Genomic DNA, 21,956 nt, shown 5'->3' with positions numbered 1-21,956 from the left:
TTGAGGCAAAATAACAGTACATATTTGAAAGATATTTTTACAACCATTGTGTAGGTTATACACTCAACAGCAGACACTAGACACGTCTTCAGAGCCATGAAGTGTCAGCACAAGTAGCACTTTTATGTCCTTAGGAGTGAGATGAAATCAAAAGCCATCTGTGTGGCGTGCTATCTAGGAAGCAGGTGAATGAATTCATTCTTTGTTACAGGACTTCTGAAATTTGTTGGTTTCAGCTTCATACACTGCCAACCCTATGGGATATCAGCCATAGAGCATTCGTCCTCTGGAATTGCTTTCCAGCCCTCGTGCAATGCAGAAGAAAGAATGGGAATCAAAGCCAACTACTCCGTGTCCCAGGAGTTCTGTATTGTGGGTCTGTCTGAACAGCCTAGAGGGTATTTTTGGTTTTGGCTGAGCACTTAAATCAGCCCACTTTCAGGCTGAAGTGTGGATTACAAGGCAAAGACACAGGAAAGTACATGAAAATCTTGGAGAAGAACTGTATTTTTGGTCCACAACCTCTGGTGGGTGACCTGCTAGGATAACAGGCATGAAACACAGCAGGTTTAATCAGATATTAGGAAGAAATTCTTTACTGTGACAGTGTAGAGTCACTGGAACAGGCTGAAGAGAAGTGGCCGATGCCCCATCCCTGGCAACATTTGAGGCCACTCAGAGGTGGCTATGAGCAATTTCCTCTAGTGAGAGGTGCTCCTGCCCATGGCAGGGGCGTGGTACAACACGATCTTTAAGGTCCCATCTAACCAAGGCCATTCTGTGATTTTCTGAATGACATGTGAATCAACTGTAGAGCTGAATGTGCCAAGCTTGAGTCTACAGAGCAATGCTCTCCTCATTCAGGAATGCTACACTTTTTTCTGATCATGTCTAGTCCTGTTTGCTAATCCAAACGACAACAGATGCCTTTTGATTCAAAGAAAACCTATATAAATATATATATATATATATACACACACATCTTTCTCAATAGCCAAAAGCTAACTTCTCCTAATTATAGCACTCTAAATGGCTAGTGATCCAAAAAGGGGTTTATGTCATTAGTGGCAGTCTTCTAGGAAATTACCCCATCCCTAACCTTTGCAAAAGTGTCTGTTCAGCCACACAGAAGGAAGATTTCTTTCTAACTGTGGGGGTTACATCACACTCGGGTTGCTCATCTCAGCCTGGTCCTCCAACAAGCTCTCACTCATCCAATCCCTGCCAATACATCATCTTGTCCAATGCCTCAGCAGAAAACAGCTCTGGGAGAACCTGAAAAGCCTGCCTGGAGTTAGTAACCCACCTACAAACCAGGTTTCACTGGAGTGAAGTACTTGGGGAAAAAAAGAAACCCTCTTCTGATATGTTCTGCCCTTACAGCTACGCTGAAAATAGCTCCAAGAGCACAGAAGACAGTAAGGCTTCAATCCAAGAGCACATTGCTTGTATCCACCACAGCACAATTTCATACAATTTTGATTTGTTTTATTTTAGTTTTAAAAATTTTTAATCCTTTGCAAATACAATGGTGTGAAAGGCCACCAGGTCAAATGCACCGACCTGGCAAAAAGGGGATGCCAAGGAAGCCCCAGCAGTCATACAGATCTCCTCCCTCCACATCTGCCAGAAGCATCTGAAAGAAATAAACCAATCTTTCTGAGCTCTCTGAGCCTTTCAGGCAGGAGGGGGTAGGGAATGACCCAAGGGCAGAGTCACTGATAAAAGCCTCCCTGGTGGACTTCTGCTCCCAACCTGCCGCTATCCAGCTCCTCCCCTCTGCACTCCCTTTGCCGCCCAGCATCCAGCACACATTAACCAGCGTTTTCCAGAGACGCCCAGGGACTGGTCCCGCTCCACGCCTGGGGGATCCTGCAACACGCCGAGGCAGCAGCTTCCCTCCAGCCTGCAACAGCGACAGACACAACACTGCTAAGACCACATGGCCACTGCGGGAAAAGTAAGGACAAGGCACTTCCCCTCCACCTTTCCGACGTGGCCTGCTCTTGGCCAAATCCGCTGCCAAAGGCTCAGCCTGCACACCACTCCGTGTGCCCTCGCTCCCCCAACCTCACTCCCCCACCTCTCCCAAACCCCTGTCAATTTCACCTGACTCTGCTCTCAGGCAACTGCACGTGTCCAGACCTGCATTCCGTAGTGTATTCCCTCTCTGTCCTGCCCAGCGGCTCGGGAGACAAAATACGGAATGGTGCTAATCTCAAAAATCCCCTCCTGCTCAATCCCGCCCTGTGCTCCTGCTCTGGCAGCAATCGCAGCTCTTCAGTGGTGCCCTCTTCAGCCGCTCACCTGCACTCAACCTCATCCATGGCAATGCCCTTTTCAGGCTGCAAGCCCCAATTTGCTGATGCCAAACTGCTTTGAGTTGATCGGGGAAGGGTCTGTGCCATGGCACACACAAATCAAACCCTGGTAATGGGTAATGGGTAATGGGCAGAGTCTGCAGTCCTCATGACAGCGCAGTCTGGCCAGTAATACATGGGGATATTATGACATATCCACCAAAGCCATCAGAACCCAGTAACTTTCCAAGGCTACACCTGATCCTTTTTGGGTCACAAACCACAAATGGGGTTCCCTCAGACCCTAAACTAGGCCAGTGTTCATTGGACAGCACTTGGTTTCAGGTGCAGCTGAGCATCACCAGGTTTGGACACCTCGGGTTGCAGGATGACTTCCCCCAGCCGTGTGCTACAGAGAAACGTTCCCATGCAATGAATTCCTCTCGGTTGTTTCCAGGTTATCAGGTGCAGGGCTGCTGTTGCCTGGGCCCCGGGCAAACTCTCTGTTGAGGAGGTGGAAGTTGCACCCCCAAAGGCAGGGGAAGTCCGGATCAAGGTAAAAATACATTTAAATAACTTTTTCTTCCTTCCTTGTGGTATTTCCTCCTCTTGTGGTTGTACCTTCAGTAAAACTCAGGGATCTGTGTCCTCCAAGAGGCTTTCACTGCCCAGAGCTGCCTTGGCTCAAATGCACCATCTGCCAGGGGCTCCTTTTTGGACTAATTCCTGTCTAAGCTGTCACTTAGGAATTCCTGCCTCCAGCCCTTGCTCTGCTGGACAGGGCTCTGGTACCCACACTGTGGCCTCCCCTCCACTTCCACCTCCAGCACAGTGCAGAGGAAAGCCACATGGAGCATTCAGAGTGAGCAGAAGGGGAAAGCCCAGCCTGGGCTCTGTGTGCTGCCACAGAGTGCCAGCACTGACTGAGGGGCATCATAACACCCCTGAGAAAATTGCTTCCACAAAATGAGTTAGACAGAGACCTGGACATCTGCTTGCTCCTCTCCCAATAGCTTGTGGCCTCAAGCATCTGCCGCACAGATGAACACCTTCTGCAAGGCGGCTTTCCCAACGCAGAATTCCCAGTTATCCCTGGCCATGAAGGAGCTGGAATTGTGGAAAGCGTTGGAGAAGGAGTGACCTCTATGAAACCAGGTAACTGACACACTCACACACACACAAACATATATCGAGGAATCACCTCTCACACAGGCAGCATCCTCAGAGCCACCTAACATGAGATATTGTTTTCTTCCAGGAGACAATGTAATGCCGCTTTGTATCCCTCAGTGTGCGGAATGCAGCTTCTGCCGGAATCCTGAATCCAACTACTGCCAGAAGTCCCAGTACGTTTACTTTGCCATCCCCTAAACCTACATGGGATTGACTTTATGACAAATCTGACACCCCCATCAGTGCTTCAGACAATCAAATACAAATACTTGCATATCCCCCACAGTATCTCTGAACCACAAAACCTGCTGCCAGACAAGACCAGCCGCTTCTCTTGCAAAGGGAAGCAGATCCATCACTTCCTGTGGGTCAGCACCTTTGCAGAATACACCGTGGTCCCAGAATACACTGTTGCCAAGATTGATGCTGCAGCACCTCTGGACAAAGTCTGCTTATTTGGCTGTGGGTTTTCCACAGGCTATGGGGCTGCCATCAACACAGCCAAGGTTGGTATTCAGGCGTGTTCAGCAACCCCACAGACACCCGCACAAACTCATCAATCCTGTGCAAAAGAAACCTCCTCCTCCTCCTCTTGCTGCTGGAGACTCACAGGCTCCCATCTGTGCAGGTAAAACCAGGCTCCACCTGTGCCGTTTTTGGCCTCGGAGGAGTTGGCCTCTCTGTTGTCATGGGCTGCAAGGCAGCTGGAGCTTCCCGCATCATTGGCGTGGACATCAACAAGGACAAGTTTGCCACGGCCAAGGAGCTGGGAGCCACCGACTGCATCAACCCTCGAGACTTCCAGAAGCCCGTCCAGGAGGTGCTCACTGAGATGACCGGGCACGGCGTGGACTACTCCTTTGAGGCCATCGGGCACGAGGACACCATGGTAGGTGGCACTTCACCACCTGTCCTCCCTCCCAGATCATCACAGCCTCCTCTCAGGACTAAAATCAACCCCCAAGGGAAGTTCCTCACAGGCTGCCTGCAATGTTGGGAATATCTTTGTGACAGAAAATGGCAGGAATCTTAAAAGAAGCCCCAAGCTATCCAGGTCTGCTCCACTAGGGGGGATGTGTGTTTTCAGATTACCAGGGAGGAGCAGGAGATTGCACAGAAAGAGCGCTCCCATGACTAACCCATTAGGGCTTCCTCTCATTCTCCTGCCTGTCCCATCAGATTGCTGCCTTGGCTTCCTGCAATATGAGCACTGGTGTCTGTGTGATGGCTGGAGAACTGGATTCTGTTTCCAAGATTTCCATTGATCCCACACTTCTGCTGACTGGGCGTACTTGGAAGGGGACTGTGCTTGGAGGTAGTGAACTTCAGAAGGCAGTATAAATATTTCAGCATTTCCTTTCTTGGCAGTTGACTATCCATAGTAAAAGAGGCTTTTCAAGTAAAAGACAAATAAGAGGAAAACTGCATGGCCTGTATTGAACATTAGCATTAGACATGCAAATTATCCTCTACCTGTTCCACACAATAACCCACTCATCCTAAAGAGCAGAAAACATCTCACAAGTATGTGGCACCAGCACTTGTCACTCAGTCCTGTCTCTCATAGTAACACTACCTTACCACAACTGCCTTTCTCCCATTACTCAGGCAGCTGCTCTCTCCTGTTTCTAGGCTGGAAGATGAGAGAATGTATCCCCAAATTAGTTTCCGGCTATTTGGAAAAGAAATTCAATACAGACTTGCTGATCACGCAGACGCTGCCATTCGCTCAAGTGAACGAGGGATTTGAGTTGTTACGTGCGGGAAAAAGGTGAGACCCTGATCGGCAGGAGGTTCAGCAAACCTCAGCTCCTCCTCCTAAAATTCCAGGAGGCAGAGCCTGCAACACTGGCTTCCCAAAGAGCACCTGAGCCTTTTGAGGAAGCAGGGCCTCACAGCTGAGTGCTGGCAAGATCTGCCATAGCCCAGAGGGAAGAGCCCATGCTCAGCACAGGGAACCCTCCTGCTCATGGTTCAGCTCAGCACAGATCCTGTGGCTTTATCCCTTGAGGGGCTCCCCTCAGCAGGGATTTGAAGGCTGCCCCGCTCATGCAGCTCAGGCAGGAAGAGGCTGGATGACAAAGAAGGTGGCCGGTCCCCAGGCACACCTGCCTGCCACACTGCCTGCTCCTGAGCTGCAGCCAACCCTCCCTTTCCTTCCACGTTTCAGTATCCGCACTGTCCTGCTCTTCTGAAGGACACGGCCAAGCCGAGCGGAGGGACCAGCGCAGCAGATGCTCTCCGGGCCCGGGCCCCTCTCAACCAGCACCTGTCCTTGTGGGGCACCAGGAGAAGAGAACGAGGAACTCACCTGTGCTGGTGTCACTGCTGGTCCTGCTGTGCCTTGAGAAGATCTCTCGAAAATGCTTTTACTGATAAAGTTTTCTGTCAGACTCGTCCCATGAAGTTCTCTCAATCAAAAGTGTTTCCAGAAGACAGGGGGAGCTCCCCCTCACATCACATCCCTTCTACCACAGCCGTGTTCTCAGCAGTGAGCAACGGCGTTTGCCCCTCCTCTTCTGCTGCCTTCCACCTTCATCTCCCTCCGTGAATTGGGCTTTCTCCTCTTTGCCCCTGTCTCAGCTGGGTGAATGCTGCAGCTTCCAGCAAAGCCCAGCAGGGAAACCACCCCTGCTGCTGCTCCTCTGAAGCACATTATATAAAGCAGTAGATAACTTTTTTTATAATGATGTAACACTCATACAGTATTCACGGATGCTGTTTGATTTTGGCAAATGCCATTGTACTTTTAATATATTTTCTACACCAATTCCCATGGTATATCACAGTACAACTCTGAAAAATATTCCTCAAAGAACAGGACTGTCACTCCAAGATGGTTATTCTGCTAAATGGATCCTTCTTTCAGTGCTGAAAACTGGATCCATAACACTACCATGCCTTTTGACTTCTTTTGTGCAACACTTATCACATCCCACAGCCCTTTGAACTTCTGGCAACCCCTCAGCACAATCAGCAATTACATAGAATATCATGAACACACAAATGACTTATCAAAGGTAAACAAATCCCATCCTGTCCACCGATTTTTTGTACCTTCTGCACATATTACTCTGCCATGACATAAAGTTACCTATAATTCTCCTAACTACTTTTTAAATATAAGACAATAAGTGACAGTAATGAGTCAACACCAATATAATTCAATAAAGGTTAATTAACTGAGTTCTAGCACTTCCCTACTGAGAAAACTCCAAGAACTTCCAATGAAAAATGTTTCCCTAATATTGCACATGCATCTGCACAGTTTTAATTTTATACAATAGACAAGTCTCAAAAATGTAATCAATTTGCCAAGCACCTGTCTAACAAATATAAACACATAAATCTGTGCAGGATTGTGACAAAAGATAATAGTTTTTTTCTTTTGGGAAAAAAAATCTAGAACTAGATGAAATAAATAGTTCGATCACTATAAAAAAATTCTGCCTAAAGTAAATTGCAACTTGCACTTCACCAATTCTTTTGAACTGTTGCTACATGAAAAATTGCAGAAGCCCTTCTGAGTACTGAGGAGCTCTCTGCTACAGCAGGGCCACCTGGTGGTCACCAGTCCCTGCTCTCTGGCCATGCTGCCTTGGATCTCGGAGGTCCTCCAGCCCCTTCGGCAACAATCACTAACTGGGCAGGACTTCAAATTTCAGCAGATAATTAGAGAGCTCCTCAAAGTCTGCATGATTGCTAAAACATCACTCGTTTCACAGCTGGCCAAATAATGACATTTGAAAGCAAAGACATTTATACAAACCAGAAGAAAATGCTGCCAACTGCAAAGAAGGAGGTGACAGCACAACTCTTTCACCACTTTCATCTTTCCAATTTCCCTTGCATAGTTATTTTAATATTAACGTATTAAAATCAGCACTTATTATATCAGCTTTTTGTGTTTTATTTGGTTTTCAGTGAATGCAGATACCTGTGAGTATTTAATCACATAATTCCCTAAATTACTTATTTCCATATCTAAACTATTAAACATCTTTCAGCATCCCAACTTCCTGTGTCTCTACTGCAAAACTGTCATGGTCACTTATTTTGAGTACATCAGATTTGTTTTGAGAAGTTATTTTACTCTAGTATACTTTAGAATTATACTAGGATCAATTAGTGACATTATTTCTAAAGTTTTCCTTTGGAACCAACCATTTCTTGAATTATCAGATAATATTAGATTTATATTTATGTTACAAAATATTGCAATTACCTAAGAATTACCCAAAGAAATACCAACCAGCTTTGAGCATTTTTGAGCACAATTATTATCCTCCAGTACTTCACAGGGAAATGTAGGAAAGTTAAATGAGAATTCAAAAGGATGGTTTTGAGAGTAATGCCCCACAAAAAGAGTTACACTCAAGCACCCACTGCGGGAACTAGCACACAGGTTATCCCAGCTCTAAGAGGGTTGCTCTAATGAAATATTTCTAACAAAACTACTGCTTTGATTTGGAAAATTAACAGTATTAACAGTAGGGAAATTACCTTTCAGTGAGGGTCAGTGGGTCAATGGAGGACCATATCTGCTTGAGGAAAACAAGTCAGGCAATGTTTGTATTAATGCATTTCAGTTTTGCTTCTGGGTAGACTTGTCAGTCTGCTCCAGCCTCCCTGTGCCTTGCCAATCTGTTCACCAGTATGTGAGGCTGCAGCCAGCAGTTCCAGTGCCAAAGCAGCAGCTCCTCCTTCTGAGGGAGGCTCACAGCCAGCTTCTGCTACTGGCACTCACACTGGCACCCTGGCAGATCACTTGCATCTTTGTTCAGCCATACACTGTTGTTTTAGGTAGCATGAGTTCTGACGTCATTACAGTGCAAGGATTTCATATCACCAGAGCTTCATACCTCCTCAATGTTCAGGTTTTTCTTGCAGGCAGCTCCTCTAAGCAGGAACTGCCTGTTCCTGCTCTTTGTAACAATCATCTGACTCCTCTCACCCCAGATCCCACCAATCCACTCTTTTATACCACTTGTTCTTATTAGCTACAGTTGTAGCCTGATAAGATCAGGCCTGCTTCTAATCTTTAGTAATTGGTCCAGCTGCAACTCACTGGGGGATAAGATTACCTTCTATACCACCTTCATTTACCCATACTGTATCCCCCTACAATACACTGCCTGCCAAGCTTGCAAGTGATTTCTTCCCCCACATCTTCTTGTGTTTCAAACTTAAACTAAGGTACAGAAAAAACCTCACTAAAAAATGAATGCCTCTAGGGTAGGCATTATAATACAGTTAAAAAAAAAAAAAAAGGAATACAGATCCCTTGCTGTCTAGTTGTTTTGGACTTTTCTTCCCACTTGACAGACCACGTCCACCAAACATCAACATGATTGCCAGGTCTCCCTCCCACATGCTCAGAGTGCTTCCAAGCCCTCCTCTTTTCCCCATCCAAGCTGATGCTCCTCATTAACATGTAACACCTGATAGAACAACACCAAAACCATATAAATGTAAAATCCAGAGCAGCTGTGGAAGTCTTCTCCTACAGAACTTACCCCTTACATAAACCTGAAACATGTGACAAAGCGTGGATAGTTTTGTCAAGATCATGGAGTGCTAACTTGATTTGCTTGCATGGTGCTGAGAACAGAAAGAAAATTGCAAAACCACTTACGGTGTCCAGGGGCTTCCAGAAGTATGCAGCAACACTGGGGGCAGCATCACAAAACTGCAAGGGAAGGAAGGATGGAAAAATAAACAACTGCTTTCATCTCTGAAACTGGACAGTGAGTGTTAAAGAGGTCTGATTTATGCATCTGTCCCTTTGTCCACCAGAATCAGTGCCTACAATGTTCAGAATGTCAAAGATACTAAAAAAAGCAGAGCATCTCTGGAGTTCAGCTAAACATAAAATGCTTGGAGGCTTTTTGGAAGCACTGACAAACCAGGGGTGGCCAAGAGCATGAAATTAGCAGGAGAGGTTGGCAGAGCCGAATTTAACGAAGGAAATGGACAAGACCTGCGTTGATTTCAACAAGGTGTGTAACCTGTATAGCACCCTCACTAGCCAAATTACCTTCCAGTTCCATGTCAGCTTTCACGAGCCTACAGATTTAGCTTCTCATTTTAGTTTTGCTATTAAATGTTATGTCACTTTCATGTTATTTAGTAAATGCATATGTCCTGTTATTAATTTTCCACATGCTGGTGCAGTTGTCTATCTGTGGTATTTGCTAAGCTTTTCTTAGCCTGTCACTGGAAAATAAAAATTCCCTTTCTTATTGAGGGGACTTAGTTACACCTTGTAATTCCTCAAGCACCATCACCTCTTGTGGAAAATCCCAACAGCTCACAGCAGAACTGTTCCCCTCATCTTACACAATCATGTCTGCAGACCTCACAAGAAGCCCTGCCTACCCTGCCTGGAGAAAAACTGTTTTTCAGAAAATGAAACAACAGCATGAGCCAGTGAATGATCCCATCTTGCAGCAATAGCTCCTTTGCTTCGAAGGTTGCTGGATGGAATGTCAAGAAGCCCAGTCAAAATTTCCATCCCACTGCAGATCCCTTCACCTTCCCTGGCAGCCGTCTGCCTTCACCCAGTCTGAAGTGATGTCCTCACACTGGACCACTCAGTGAAGCCTGCACCACTGCAGTTTATCCAGCCAAGAGAGTCACGCACAAAGGACAATGCCCTGCAGACATGGTCAGCTTCCTCCTGTGCCCAGGTGGGACACAGGCGGTACCAAGCACCTCCAGAAGGGGAGCCAGGGCGGCATTCCCCCGCCCGGGGAAGGCAGGCACACCCAGGCACTGCCGTGGCCCTCAGGGAGCGGCGCAGAGGCCGTGGCGTCCCGTTAGTTGGGAAGGAATCTGGGCAACCTGGTGTCGGCAGGAACAGGCCCATGGGCCGGGACAGAGGGCCTGCTCCCTCATGGGCACAGTAACGTCCATCTGCCGGCCGGACTAAAGGAGCCGCGATGAAAGACACTGGTGCAGCTGCCAGCAGCCACAAACCTGGCCACACGGCAAGGAAACACTGCGAGCACCCTCAGGAAACACAGAGACCTTGGCCCGCACCGCGGTCTGCGGGAAGACAAGCCCTCAGCGGTCTTGTGGCCAACCCAACGCACCCCTACCCTGCGAGGGCGGGAGGCGAAATGGGGAGGAAGGAGCTAGTTCCTTCGCCCGCCCCTGAGAGGGAGGCGGGGAGAGAGGCAGCGGAGAAGGAGGCGGGCTCCCCTTCCCCTTCCGCTGGCGGCCGTAGCTGTGCGCGATGGCGAGCGGGGTGAGCGTCTGCGTTCCGCGGCGGGAAGGTCGCCCGGGGGCGGGTGGAGCGTCCCGCACCGAGTATGATGAGGCGGGCAAGCCCTCCCTGCCCTGCTGTGCCGTGCCCTGCCGTCGCTGCCGGGGCCGCGGGCCGGGCTCGCCGTGGCCGCTCCCGCCCCAGGGCTGGCGAGAGCCGGGGCGCGGGGATTGTCCGGGCGCCTCCGCGCTCCTGCCCCACGCGTGTGAGGCGTGCGGCGGAGTCGGTGCCTTTGCTTTGGTGTGGGAGGCTCCCGCTGTGAGCGTTTGTAGGATAGGAAGGAAAACACGCGTTTGCTCCCTGCCGTGTGTTGTACTCCACCCCCGTGCGCGTCCTGTGGGTCTGAGCGCTGCGCTCCGGCCGCTCCTGGGTCGCGGCGTGGAGGAATCAGCCGAAGACCTTGAGCTTTGCTGGTTTCCTGTGGGCTTCGGGCAGCTGCGACCGAATCGGCTGGAAAGAAGGGGTAAAACAAGACCCTGCCTGCTCACAAAGCCATTGCTGGCACGTTTGCTGCATGGCTGTAGGAACAGCGCGATAGCCCAGAGCTTGTGCCAGTATTTCTCTGAACTCTGCGCAGGCGGTCAGTGCCCGGGGCCCGAGCGGCGTCGGTGGCCGCGCTTGGCCGGACGCTGAAGCTGCTCCAGGCTGGCACTGGGTCTGGAGCAGCTTCTGTTACTGCCAGAGCTCGGTTTTATCCCGACTGAGACAGCTGATGGTGTCCACAGGCAACCCAACAGCTGTGCTCCAGTGCTAGCATGGCAATTGAGGAAATTAAGAACTGCTGGAAGTTAGCGTTTTGTTTTTTATTGCCAGTTTTTTATTTCCAGTTGTTGGCTTCAAGATTTTCAGCAAAGCAACAGCAGAAAGTTATGAATAATAAGAGGGCAGAAGAAGATAGGGCTTTCCTGATACCCACTCTGAATAGTCCAGGGGCTTTTGGGGCTGTATGAACTGAATCAGAAATTACTATTTCAAAATGTGCTTCCAGATGCATACTGTTAGTTTTAGATGATCAGAATTTATCCTGTAAGGAGACTTTTTCTCCTCTCTTTAATTTTGTGTTTAACTAAGCTTGTGGAAATCAAATTTTAGGAATGCACAGTCTCCCATGCAAGAACAAGTGATGACTTAATTAGGGGAGGATGAGGGGATGGGTTGGAAACCAGTAAATGATTTACTGAATGATGGTTCCTCTTGCACTTTGTGCTTTGAATTTAGATTTTTCTGGCAAAATCTTTGGTAGATTTAGAGATTATGACTGATGGCTCACACTGTGATTCCACAGTTAGTTACTATGGCACATTCCATGCATTTTTGTAATATTTACCCTGGTATTAAAAAGCAGGACAAGAAAATTTCATTATTCTAGTTAGGGATGTTTCTGTCTAATTTAGACCCCTGCTGGCTGTTGGAATAGGTACTTGTTTTCTGTTACAAAGCTTTTTGGGTCTGTAGTATTTATTTTACCAAATTTAGGTCAAGGTAGGTATCTAAGTTCTCCTGTCACAGGTGCAGTGAGGATTTTAACTGGTTCTGGCATAGCCTAGTACTGTTTATTATACAGTAGAAATACTGTTCTAAGAAAGGTATAGGCTAGCCATTATTTTCTCCTGATCACAGGTGTTGCATGACAGCTGGCAAGCTCAAAAGGTGGTCTTGGCACTGTTATTTCTTACAGCAAGTGAAATTTCAAAAAGACTGAGTGACTGTATTGCTGACCTTGAGAATTTATATTAATCCTCTTTCTTTCAAGCATTCCAGGGGAACACCACAGTTATTTTGAACACACAAAATGTCATGTTCTTCTCTTGGTTTATATTTCTAATAGCAATGGCTTAGACCTTTTCACCTTCATGAAACCAACCTCTGAGGTTCCAGATGCTTATCCTGACGCTGCTCTAGAGTGTGTGGCTGTAATGCCTACTGATTTTCTCAGTCAGTGGTGTGTATGTACCTGTCAATAGGGTTTACAGATCCAGAAATCCTGCTCTCTTATCCAGGCTCTCACTGTTGTGATTGAAAAGCTTCCTGGGATGTTTAGGTGTGCTTGCAGAGCAGGATTTATCGTGGCACTGAGAGCAGTGAGGGAAGACTTGCTAACAGTGATCCCTGTGGCCACTGCAGAGGTGTTAGAGCCTTATAGCAAAGTCCCTCTGGTCCCTTTGCATCACTGGGGGCTCTGCATGTCAGCTGCATCTCCTTGCTGGAATCCTGCTTGGAAACCATCCTGATCAGGAACAGGAAATTCAATCTTGATGTGGGTCTCCACAGTTCCCTTTCTGAACTTTCCAACTTCAAACACTGTGTTTAATGAACATACCTGAAATGAATGGCAGTCTTTGGTTTTAAACCACCATTTTTTTTAATGCAACCTTTCCGTTCATGTTGCTCCCTCCACTGCAGCGTGTCTCCCAAGCACTCCCAGGCTTATTATATTTTTTACACAATAAGAGAATGACATCCAAATTTCAGATCTTGGCTTACTCATTATTGTTTAGCTTCCTAAAAGCAAATGTGGGGCAATTAAACCTTTGTGTTGAAATTATGAATTTCAGATCTGGGATTCTTTCCAAAAGCCAGTAGTGCTGCTTTTATTTTCTCACTTGGCTGAACAAGAATTATTTTAAATGAACCATACAACAGATGTCCTTTTTTTTTTTTTTTTTTTCTTGTTCTTGTCTTTTAGGTGATTAAATGCAAAGCTGCTGTTGCCTGGGAGGCAGGTAAACCTCTCTCTATTGAGGAGGTGGAGGTTGCACCACCAAAAGCTCATGAAGTTCGTATCAAGGTAATTACATCAATTCTTTTCTATATGTTTTCTGTTTTAGGAGACTGAGTATTAAAGATGAATAGTTTGTTTGCCAACAGAAGAAATGTTGAAATAGATATCATTAGTTCATTAGAGTGTCTCAGCTGGCTTTACAGAGAAGAAAATGACAATATTTAGATCTTCTGTTTAGGAAAAACACTTTTAATTTCTACTGGTCTCACTTCACAGTCTGGTCTGAGGATAATGGCTAATCTTGTGGATCAGTTCCAGTTGTTACAGACTAAATTCTCTCAAAATGTCTGCGCTGGGAACACCTTTATCTTATTTCAGGGACAGCAATTTGTCATTTGTGCCAGCTGTGTAACATGCTGGATTTTACTTCAGTCAGGCCATAAGTTACTGGCTGCTGAGCTGGGATTGGTCTCTTGGATTCCCTATATCCAAGTTTCTGATTTCGTCAGGACTTTCCAGGAGCCTGTATCTGCCAAAAGGTATACATTAATGTGAAAGTTATTCCTGTGGAAAGGATTTCTGCATGGTGCTGAAGACTTAAACAGGATTTATGCAATACTGAGACTTCTGCACGGTCTCTCTGGAAATTTTACCTCTGAGTCTTTAACTTATTTCAAATCTGAGATGCTAAATTACTTGGAACACTGATTTCTAGCTATAGGGAAAGAAGGTCATCTTTTACCCCTTTCAGTGTCACATTTTGGTTGATGGAAATGATAAAAATGTACTGTCATGACTTTGCATTTTTGAAATAAGAAAAACTGCCTTTCCAGGTATTGAAAGTATGTTGCCCATATCCCAAATGCTGCCAGAACTTTGACCTGGTATTTGTTCTTAATTTCTGACCAAAGGGAATTGTTTAAATCTGTGCTGCTATTCTGTTCTTCAGGGTGTCTCAGTTTATTTATTTCTTCATAGATAGTTGCCACTGCTGTCTGTCACACTGATGCCTATACTCTGAGTGGTGCTGATCCTGAAGGATGTTTCCCTGTGATCCTGGGACATGAAGGAGCAGGAATTGTAGAGAGTGTTGGGGAAGGAGTAACAAAAGTAAAGAAGGGTAAGGAAATACCCTACAAGTTTTCTGCCGTCCTTGAAAGTGTTACTTTATTTGAAGAGTTACTGTCAAATTGGGCCACTGAAATGCCATATTGCAAGAGTTTTTAATGCAATATTTTATTCTGGGGTATATGCCTGTGTAGATTTGGGGTCTGTGAGACAAAACACTAATCTATTCAATGAGCTCTTGATTTAAAGCTTGAAAGAGCCCAGAATAGCGTTTTTTTACTTGAAATCAGATCAATGTATAATTACAAGAGGGTTGGGGGTTTATTATTTTTTCAAATTATAGTTTTTATCTGTTGGTTTAATTAAAAGGCTTTAAGTGTTTAGTCTTGTTGTTCACTGTTGATTTGGGGTTGTTTTGTTTCACAGTAACATTGCTACTTGCTCTGGAATGATGAATTTCAGATGGGTTGTCTGCTCAGCCAGGATTAAAGTTGTTTATCTAGCACTCTATAAAACCTCTGTATACCATAAAAAACTTTTAGTACACAAAGGTTTTAAGTGAACTCAAGCTCACAGAAAAACATGCAGAATCAAGCAACTTCATATTTTTTTCAGAATGTCTTGCTTGACTCAATAACTAGACACAGAATATTTTTTTCCTTAGGGGACACTGTTATCCCTCTATACATCCCTCAGTGTGGAGAGTGCAAGTTCTGTAAGAATCCTAAAACAAACCTGTGCCAGAAGATAAGGTTTGTATGACTTTGACACATGCTATGGTATTTGTTCAATGTATACCTGCTATAGTTAGCAAAAGTAATTCATAGAAGTTTTCTTTGAAGAATAAATCTGTTGATGCATCATTTAATGACTTGGAAAGTAGGTGTTTCAGGAGCCACTTAGGCAATTTTTTTGCAGTCTTCCTTAAAATTTCTGTTCTTCTCTTAAATAAAACTGTTTCTCTCTTTTCATGTATGTGAAGGTGCAAACTACTACCTTGTGTCCACAGGTTGAAAAACATAAAGGCTCTGACTCCCATATTTAATCCATACTTAAGGGAAGCACTTCAGGGAATTTATCTCTTGGGAGTGAACACCAAAGCTTTCAAGTGGTACAAAATCACATGGACAGCTTTTTTTTCCTTGACACCTGCTTCCCAGATAAATTTGCATCTCCTGTTCTGAAAAAAAAATCTCCCTAACTCAAAAAAAGCCCCAGTGACAACTGACAGGTGCTGTTCAGGGGAGGGTACTGAAGGAGGCCAAGACTGTGCTGTTCTGCTGTGGCACAGGTAGCACTGGTAACTAACAAGGGCAACATATGAGTAAACCCCATTTCTTTCAGGTTTTTCCTGGAGGAATTAACTGCATAAAGTTTTAGGAGTTTAGCATCTCACTTCTGTGAACTTCTAAGTTTACTGAAGTGGTCAAAATAAAAAGGTGCAACTATGCAGCTGCCTCTCTGTGCTGCTTAGTGGCTTCTGTCTGGTGACAATATTTCCTCCTTAAAACTCTGCACTTTCCTGTCTTTACCTCAAGAATTACTCAAGGGAAAGGAGTCATGCCTGATGGTACCAGCAGATTCACCTGCAAGGGAAAGCAGATTTACCACTTCATGGGGACCAGCACCTTCTCTGAGTACACCGTGGTGGCTGATATCTCCGTAGCCAAGATAGATGCTGCAGCACCTCTGGATAAAGTGTGCCTGCTGGGCTGTGGCATCTCCACAGGCTATGGGGCTGCTGTCAACACTGCTAAGGTAAAGGCTGGGCTTGTGGCACACACAGCCTAGCAACTACACTAGGACTGTAAATGGGATCTACCAAATCTGTGTTCCTTCTTCCTCTTTAACTGATGAAGTTTAGCTAAGAATTTCTAGCTTCCCCATAAGCGGCCAGATCAGGTTAGAAGAACCTGTTGCCCTTTGGAGGAAATTCAGGTGGAGTAATCTGCACCCCTTTTGACAGCAGCTATACATGAATTACTTTTCTAGTTCATGTTCATCTTGCTGCAAGTCATCCTGATAGTCTGAAGCTCAGGATGAGACGGAGGTGGTAGGTGTGTGGGCGTGAGTCTTCAGGCAAAAGAAAAGGCTTACTGCCTAAAGAGCTTTTAGAATTAAATTTCTTTTAGTTTCCCTTGTCTATAAAATCTCATAGCCATGTATATTTGCTTCCATTTTTCCCTTTTTTACAGCCTCCTTAAACAGCATTTTCTCTTTCCCTGGAAGGATAAATTTTTTTTTCTGCTGCTCATGTATCCTTTCTTACTCCTAGGTGGAGCCTGGCTCTACATGTGCTGTGTTTGGTTTGGGAGGAGTTGGGCTGGCAGTTATTATGGGCTGCAAAATAGCAGGAGCATCCCGGATCATTGGCATTGACATTAACAAGGATAAGTATGCCAAAGCCAAAGAGTTTGGAGCTACTGAGTGCATCAGCCCCCAGGACTCCAAGAAGCCCATCCAGGAGGTTCTGGTTGAGATGACTGACGGTGGTGTGGACTACTCATTTGAGTGCATCGGAAATGTCGGAGTTATGGTGAGTGCTTGACCAACAGGAGCGTGTGCAGGGAGGGACCAGTTCAGCTGAACAGCAAGATCAGCTGCTTTCTTAACACAAAACATGCCAGACTCACTAACCTTTTTTTTTTCTTAATCATAATGATACGTGCTGTGACTCATAAGGACAATTTACACTCAATCCTAATTATATAATGGAAGCAGCTGCTACTTCTTGGCTTGAAAATGGCACTTACAAATGTTTTTTCCTTAATCAGACTTTTTTTGAGATCCTGAGTTTCTCTGTGCTGACAGTTGAAATGAACAAAACTCATATAAAATATATTGTGCAATGAACAGTAAAATCTCAGAGATCACTCAGCATTTCCCTAATTTCTCAAGTAATTAATTTCACCTTTGGAAATGCAGATTTTCAGGAATAGGGCTAGATTTTCAGGAATTACAGTAGCATTCCTTACTGTTGGTAATGTGGTCTCTGATTACAGTTTATCCTGACTTTCAGTGGGAGCTTAGAGTAAAAGCTAGATAGGATATAAAAAGAGCAAAGTGAACCTTTAACAGTGTAAGGGAATCTGAACCCTGAATGGAAAATAATAGTGTATTTTTCAGTGTATTTACTGTTCCTTAAATGCTGATGTGGTGATCATTAATTGGGGGAAAGGAAGTGCTACCAATCCAGGCAGCATAAACCTTAGCAATAAACACCCTGCTTTGTCCTGTCTGTCCATGAAGAGGGCTGCCTTGGAAGCCTGCCACAAAGGCTGGGGACTCAGTGTGATAGTCGGAGTGGCTGCTGCTGGCCAGGAGATCGCCACACGGCCATTCCAGCTCGTAACTGGGCGGACGTGGAAAGGGACTGCCTTTGGAGGTAACTCTCTCTTGCTGTGGGGATAAAAATAATTTACTCTGGGCTAAAGCTGGGAGGATCAAGCCCCCTTGGCTTTGCTTGTAAAAGAAATGTACTATTGGCAGGCTATTCATAAGTGCTACATTGGCTTTTAAGATAAAGACTGTTAAAATCTGTCATTCCTACAGGCAGGGTACAGATTAACACATTGGTATCATATCTAACATATTTTGAAGAGAATATATCTATATCCTACTCAGTACTAAAGGAGTGGGATAGGGAAACTGCTTTACCACCAGGTGAAGGTTTGGTTCAGTTTGGTCCAGTGAAAGGACCTGGTCTTCGACGAGATGGGAACTCACATCAGTATGTTTGTGTTGCTTAACCACTAAGTAAATTGTGGGACCAACATGACAATGTGCTCTAAAGACATTTAAAACAAAAAGGGAACAAGTGCTTGATACACATTTTCTGCTGTCAACACAAAACCCCATTGAGTTCTTTTTTTGGGGAATTCAGTAATTGCTGAAGTTGATGGAAAGTTCAATTTCAGAGTTTGAATTATTACACTGCTCTTTGTCCAAGCAATACAAAACTTACTGGGTTGGGTTAAAAAGATACGTAGTGGGCCCTGATAGAGATGCCTTGTGTAAGCTTTCCTAGGTGAGGGCTGCTGTTAATGCTGAATGCTGGAACAGCTAGTGAAAGATTTTTCACCAAGTGGATCTCCATGGGAGGGACAAACATGTCACTCGTCTCTGTTCCTTTTCATATTGATCATACAAGTTTTGTGTTAGGGCTGTGTTTTTAATTTTCTGAGATGGGTGGAAAAGGGAAACCAGGCATGTTTTCCTTCTTTCAGGCTGGAAGAGTGTAGACAATGTACCGAAACTGGTGACTGAATACATGTCCAAAAAGATCAAGGTTGATGAATTTGTGACTCACACGCTGCCTTTCGACAAAATCAATGAGGCTTTTGAGCTGATGCATTCAGGAAAAAGGTAATGTTCACAATATTGAAAGGTATACAAGACACTTCTTGATCAGATACTGTCAAAGTACAGGTTCCCTGCCCACAGTCATGTTTCAAACAGGGAAGCTAAAGGGTGACATATACCACATGCATTGATTCTGATACAAACACACTTCTCTGTCCTTCCAGGCACGTGCCAAAACACAGGCACACAATAAAAGCAAGCAACAGTGTAAAAGAGAAATATAAAGCTGGTAAAGGGGACAGGTCAGTCTCAGGCTTTCACCATTGCTAAAACATTCTCCCTTATAATAAAGAATTCAAAGAGACAGACTGAAGAGCTATTGTATATAACTTTGGAGAAAGTACTAGCTTTATCTCCTTTAGCTCATATGGATTCTGTTTTGGATAAATCAGTTGACTGTGTTTGTTACAACTGGAAACACTGTATTTATCCAAATTTCATCCAGCAGTTGATCCCCATCTCAGTTACAAACTTCAGTATCATTTCAGTGTTTTATTCATACATGAGCATGTCCTAGGAAACTAATAATGAAAGCTACCTAACATTTTCCAAATAGACAAAAGGGAGAGTGCCTGTAAATATTACTGCTCCCGATCAATCTTGGCTGACACCTAGTTTGAAAAACAGAGGAAAGACAAAAAAAAACCTGAAGAGAACAAGCATTATCTTGGATTTTTAATAAATATTATAGGCATAAGCATGACTTCATTTGTTACAAAAGAGAGAAGTTAAAATATGTCTCAGCAATGAAAGGGAGGGGAGAGATGGGGAGAAAATTTACTTCTTGGTAATTTTTATTTTCTTTTTTATTTTAAGCATTCGAACTGTCCTGAAATTTTAGAGCCAAATGTGGATCTTCTAATCGGCCAGCACCATGCTAACTGCCTTGTTATAATGGAATTTTTGATAGAAGATAGAATCAAGCAACTGAAAACTCACTGGGACTAGGAAGACCATGTATTTTAGGGTGAGCATTCTGGGTACTTAATAATAAAAAATTGTTAACCACTGAATAGCATTATGGAATTAGTCCTGATTATGGAACTTCTGTTTCTATACTCATTCTTCAAATTCAATAGTGGCTAACTCAAATCTACTTAATAAAAGCTTATTTCTAAACCCAGTGTTGGAATTATTTAGCATTAAGAGTGACTATGATTGCTGTGTCTTACTTGTTTTCTTCTAGTGGTTTCACAGTGTGTATGTGACAGAGGGAGTGTTCTGCAGAGTCTACAGCAAATGATGTGGGATTCACTGCACAAGGTACAGCTAAGCACAGGGGTGAGAAGCAGCATGCATTTGCTGCAACTGTGCTGAGGGAGGGGCCAGAACTTGTCAAGTTTCTGAGCCTATTCTAGGACTACAGTGGATTGTAGCATGCAGCTCAACCCTGAAGCCAAATGTAGAGCAGAGACTTTGAGGTCCAGGGGTTACCCATGTTCACTGGGGTGGTCCATGTTCTGCCTTATTTCTCACTGGTCTCTTTGGCAGCCTCTTGTAAAGATGATGGTACAAACTCCTCTGGTCACTTGCTCTAGTTGTGTCCTCCAAGGCTTCAGCAGGACATTTGTGCCATTTCCTTAACTTACTGGCAAATGAAGCAAACTTTGCAGCCAACACTGCAAAAACACAGCATGGGATTGTCACCTCTGGTCAGCAACCTGATCATGCCATTAAAGCAGGAACTACTACTATTAGAGCAAGTCTGCTCTTGAAGGCTGCAGGGGAACAGGAAAGAGCATTGTGTGATGATGGCTTCAGGATTTTCTGGAATTTTTTTTGGAGGGGAAGGGGTTAAGCCTCAGTTTTGGAGTTGCAGGTTTTCGTAACTCCAGGTGAAGGCAGCTGGCTGGATAAGGTTCTTTTTGTACTGAAACCTGGAATCAGTGCCTCACATCCAGGAAAACGCAGAGAAATAGCAGAAACAGACTGCAAAGCAGGGATCACCCAGTCAGTTTAAAAAAAAATTAGATAGATCCATTGAGACTCAGTGTTTCTCAGTGAATCAAGGACACTGCTTAAGTGAGAAGTTTCATGTTTTAAAGAACCCCGGTCAAAACAACTTCTAGCAGAGAACACAGAATGCAAACAGTAATCTTATTAGAAGAAATTCCTTCTCACCACCAATAATTACTCCAAGCCACTGCTACACAACTGGGACAATTACATCTTTTCCATATCTCATTAAAAAATATCCCCTACAGCATTCTGAAAATAGTTGAGGTACTGCATTTCTACTTCATTTCAGACAGTAAAGAACAAATGTGAATGTCGTAAGAATTCAATTCTGAGCATCAGGGGGAAATAAAAACTGAATTGGTAACAAGCAACTGAGCCCTTTAGCCCAGCAATGAGGTGACTCTCAGTACCTTGTAGCTCCAGAAGGCTGGCTGAACATCAGAAAATCCAGTAGAAAACTTGCTGTTGAGCTGTTCCAGTGAGAGTACTCCATAATTAGAAGATGGTATCAATACAATGTTAGCTAACCTGGCAAACCACCCCCCAGCTGGATCTAACAGATTTACTTACACTGGAACAGTTGTTCCTCTATGCTGCACAGACTAGATCAAGACCACGCAATCTTGTCTGCATTATATTATTACTTCAGAGAATCTGCATCTCAGAGTGTTTGTGGGAAGCCAGGCTGTAATACCAACAGCAAAGAAATGTACCAGAGCACTTGGGTCAAAGACTTGCAGCTTCTTCCCAGCCTGAGGAATTGATGTCCCAGCCACTACTTCATCCTGCAAAGCTTTTGATTGAATGGAGCATGTTTGAAATAGGGTTTTTTTGAAGTTGTTCAGCAAACAAAAGGACTCAAACCCAAGAGCTTCTATCCCATTTTTGGTGATCAAGGTACTGTGTTGAACTGCACATTCACTGTGAATGCAATGTGCATGGATTCTGCTGGCTGTCATGTAAAACATGCAGGCTGGCCACTCTCCTCCTGCTGTTACTCTTACTCAACACCATCTACCAAACCTTCTCTCCTTAAATATTCAAGTCAAGTTGCAGAAACAGCATGAAGAATTTCCACACTGACTTACAGTAAAGTAAGTAATTT

The 21,956-nt window shown here is 44.7% G+C and overlaps 2 protein-coding genes and 1 long non-coding RNA gene across 3 annotated transcripts; 2 read left to right on the top strand and 1 right to left on the bottom strand.

Moving 5' to 3' along the window:
- Positions 1-1,466: 1,466 nt before the first annotated feature.
- On the bottom strand, positions 1,467-2,249 carry LOC132326217 (uncharacterized). The gene is made up of 3 exons (XR_009486169.1): positions 2,146-2,249; positions 1,756-1,906; positions 1,467-1,636 (listed from the first exon to the last, which is right to left on the bottom strand). It is a non-coding gene; the product is annotated as an uncharacterized LOC132326217 (long non-coding RNA).
- On the top strand, positions 1,821-5,875 carry LOC132326216 (alcohol dehydrogenase 1-like). The gene is made up of 9 exons (XM_059844153.1): positions 1,821-1,960; positions 2,758-2,856; positions 3,314-3,455; positions 3,559-3,646; positions 3,760-3,979; positions 4,102-4,362; positions 4,653-4,788; positions 5,106-5,244; positions 5,644-5,875. Exons 1-9 carry the CDS (start codon positions 1,943-1,945, stop codon positions 5,666-5,668), a joined length of 1,128 nt encoding a protein of 375 aa, XP_059700136.1. The 5' UTR covers positions 1,821-1,942; the 3' UTR covers positions 5,669-5,875.
- Positions 5,876-10,593: 4,718 nt separating this feature from the next.
- Positions 10,594-20,011, top strand: LOC132326226 (alcohol dehydrogenase class-3). Its single transcript, XM_059844162.1, has 9 exons — positions 10,594-10,722; positions 13,427-13,528; positions 14,441-14,582; positions 15,195-15,282; positions 16,069-16,288; positions 16,806-17,066; positions 17,780-17,915; positions 18,757-18,895; positions 19,709-20,011. Exons 1-9 carry the CDS (start codon positions 10,711-10,713, stop codon positions 19,731-19,733), a joined length of 1,125 nt encoding a protein of 374 aa, XP_059700145.1. The 5' UTR covers positions 10,594-10,710; the 3' UTR covers positions 19,734-20,011.
- Positions 20,012-21,956: the final 1,945 nt, after the last annotated feature.

This window comes from Haemorhous mexicanus, chromosome 4 (assembly GCF_027477595.1).
Source record: "Haemorhous mexicanus isolate bHaeMex1 chromosome 4, bHaeMex1.pri, whole genome shotgun sequence".
Taxonomy (NCBI): Eukaryota; Metazoa; Chordata; class Aves; order Passeriformes; family Fringillidae; genus Haemorhous; species Haemorhous mexicanus.
This window is presented reverse-complemented; position numbering and strand designations above follow the sequence as displayed.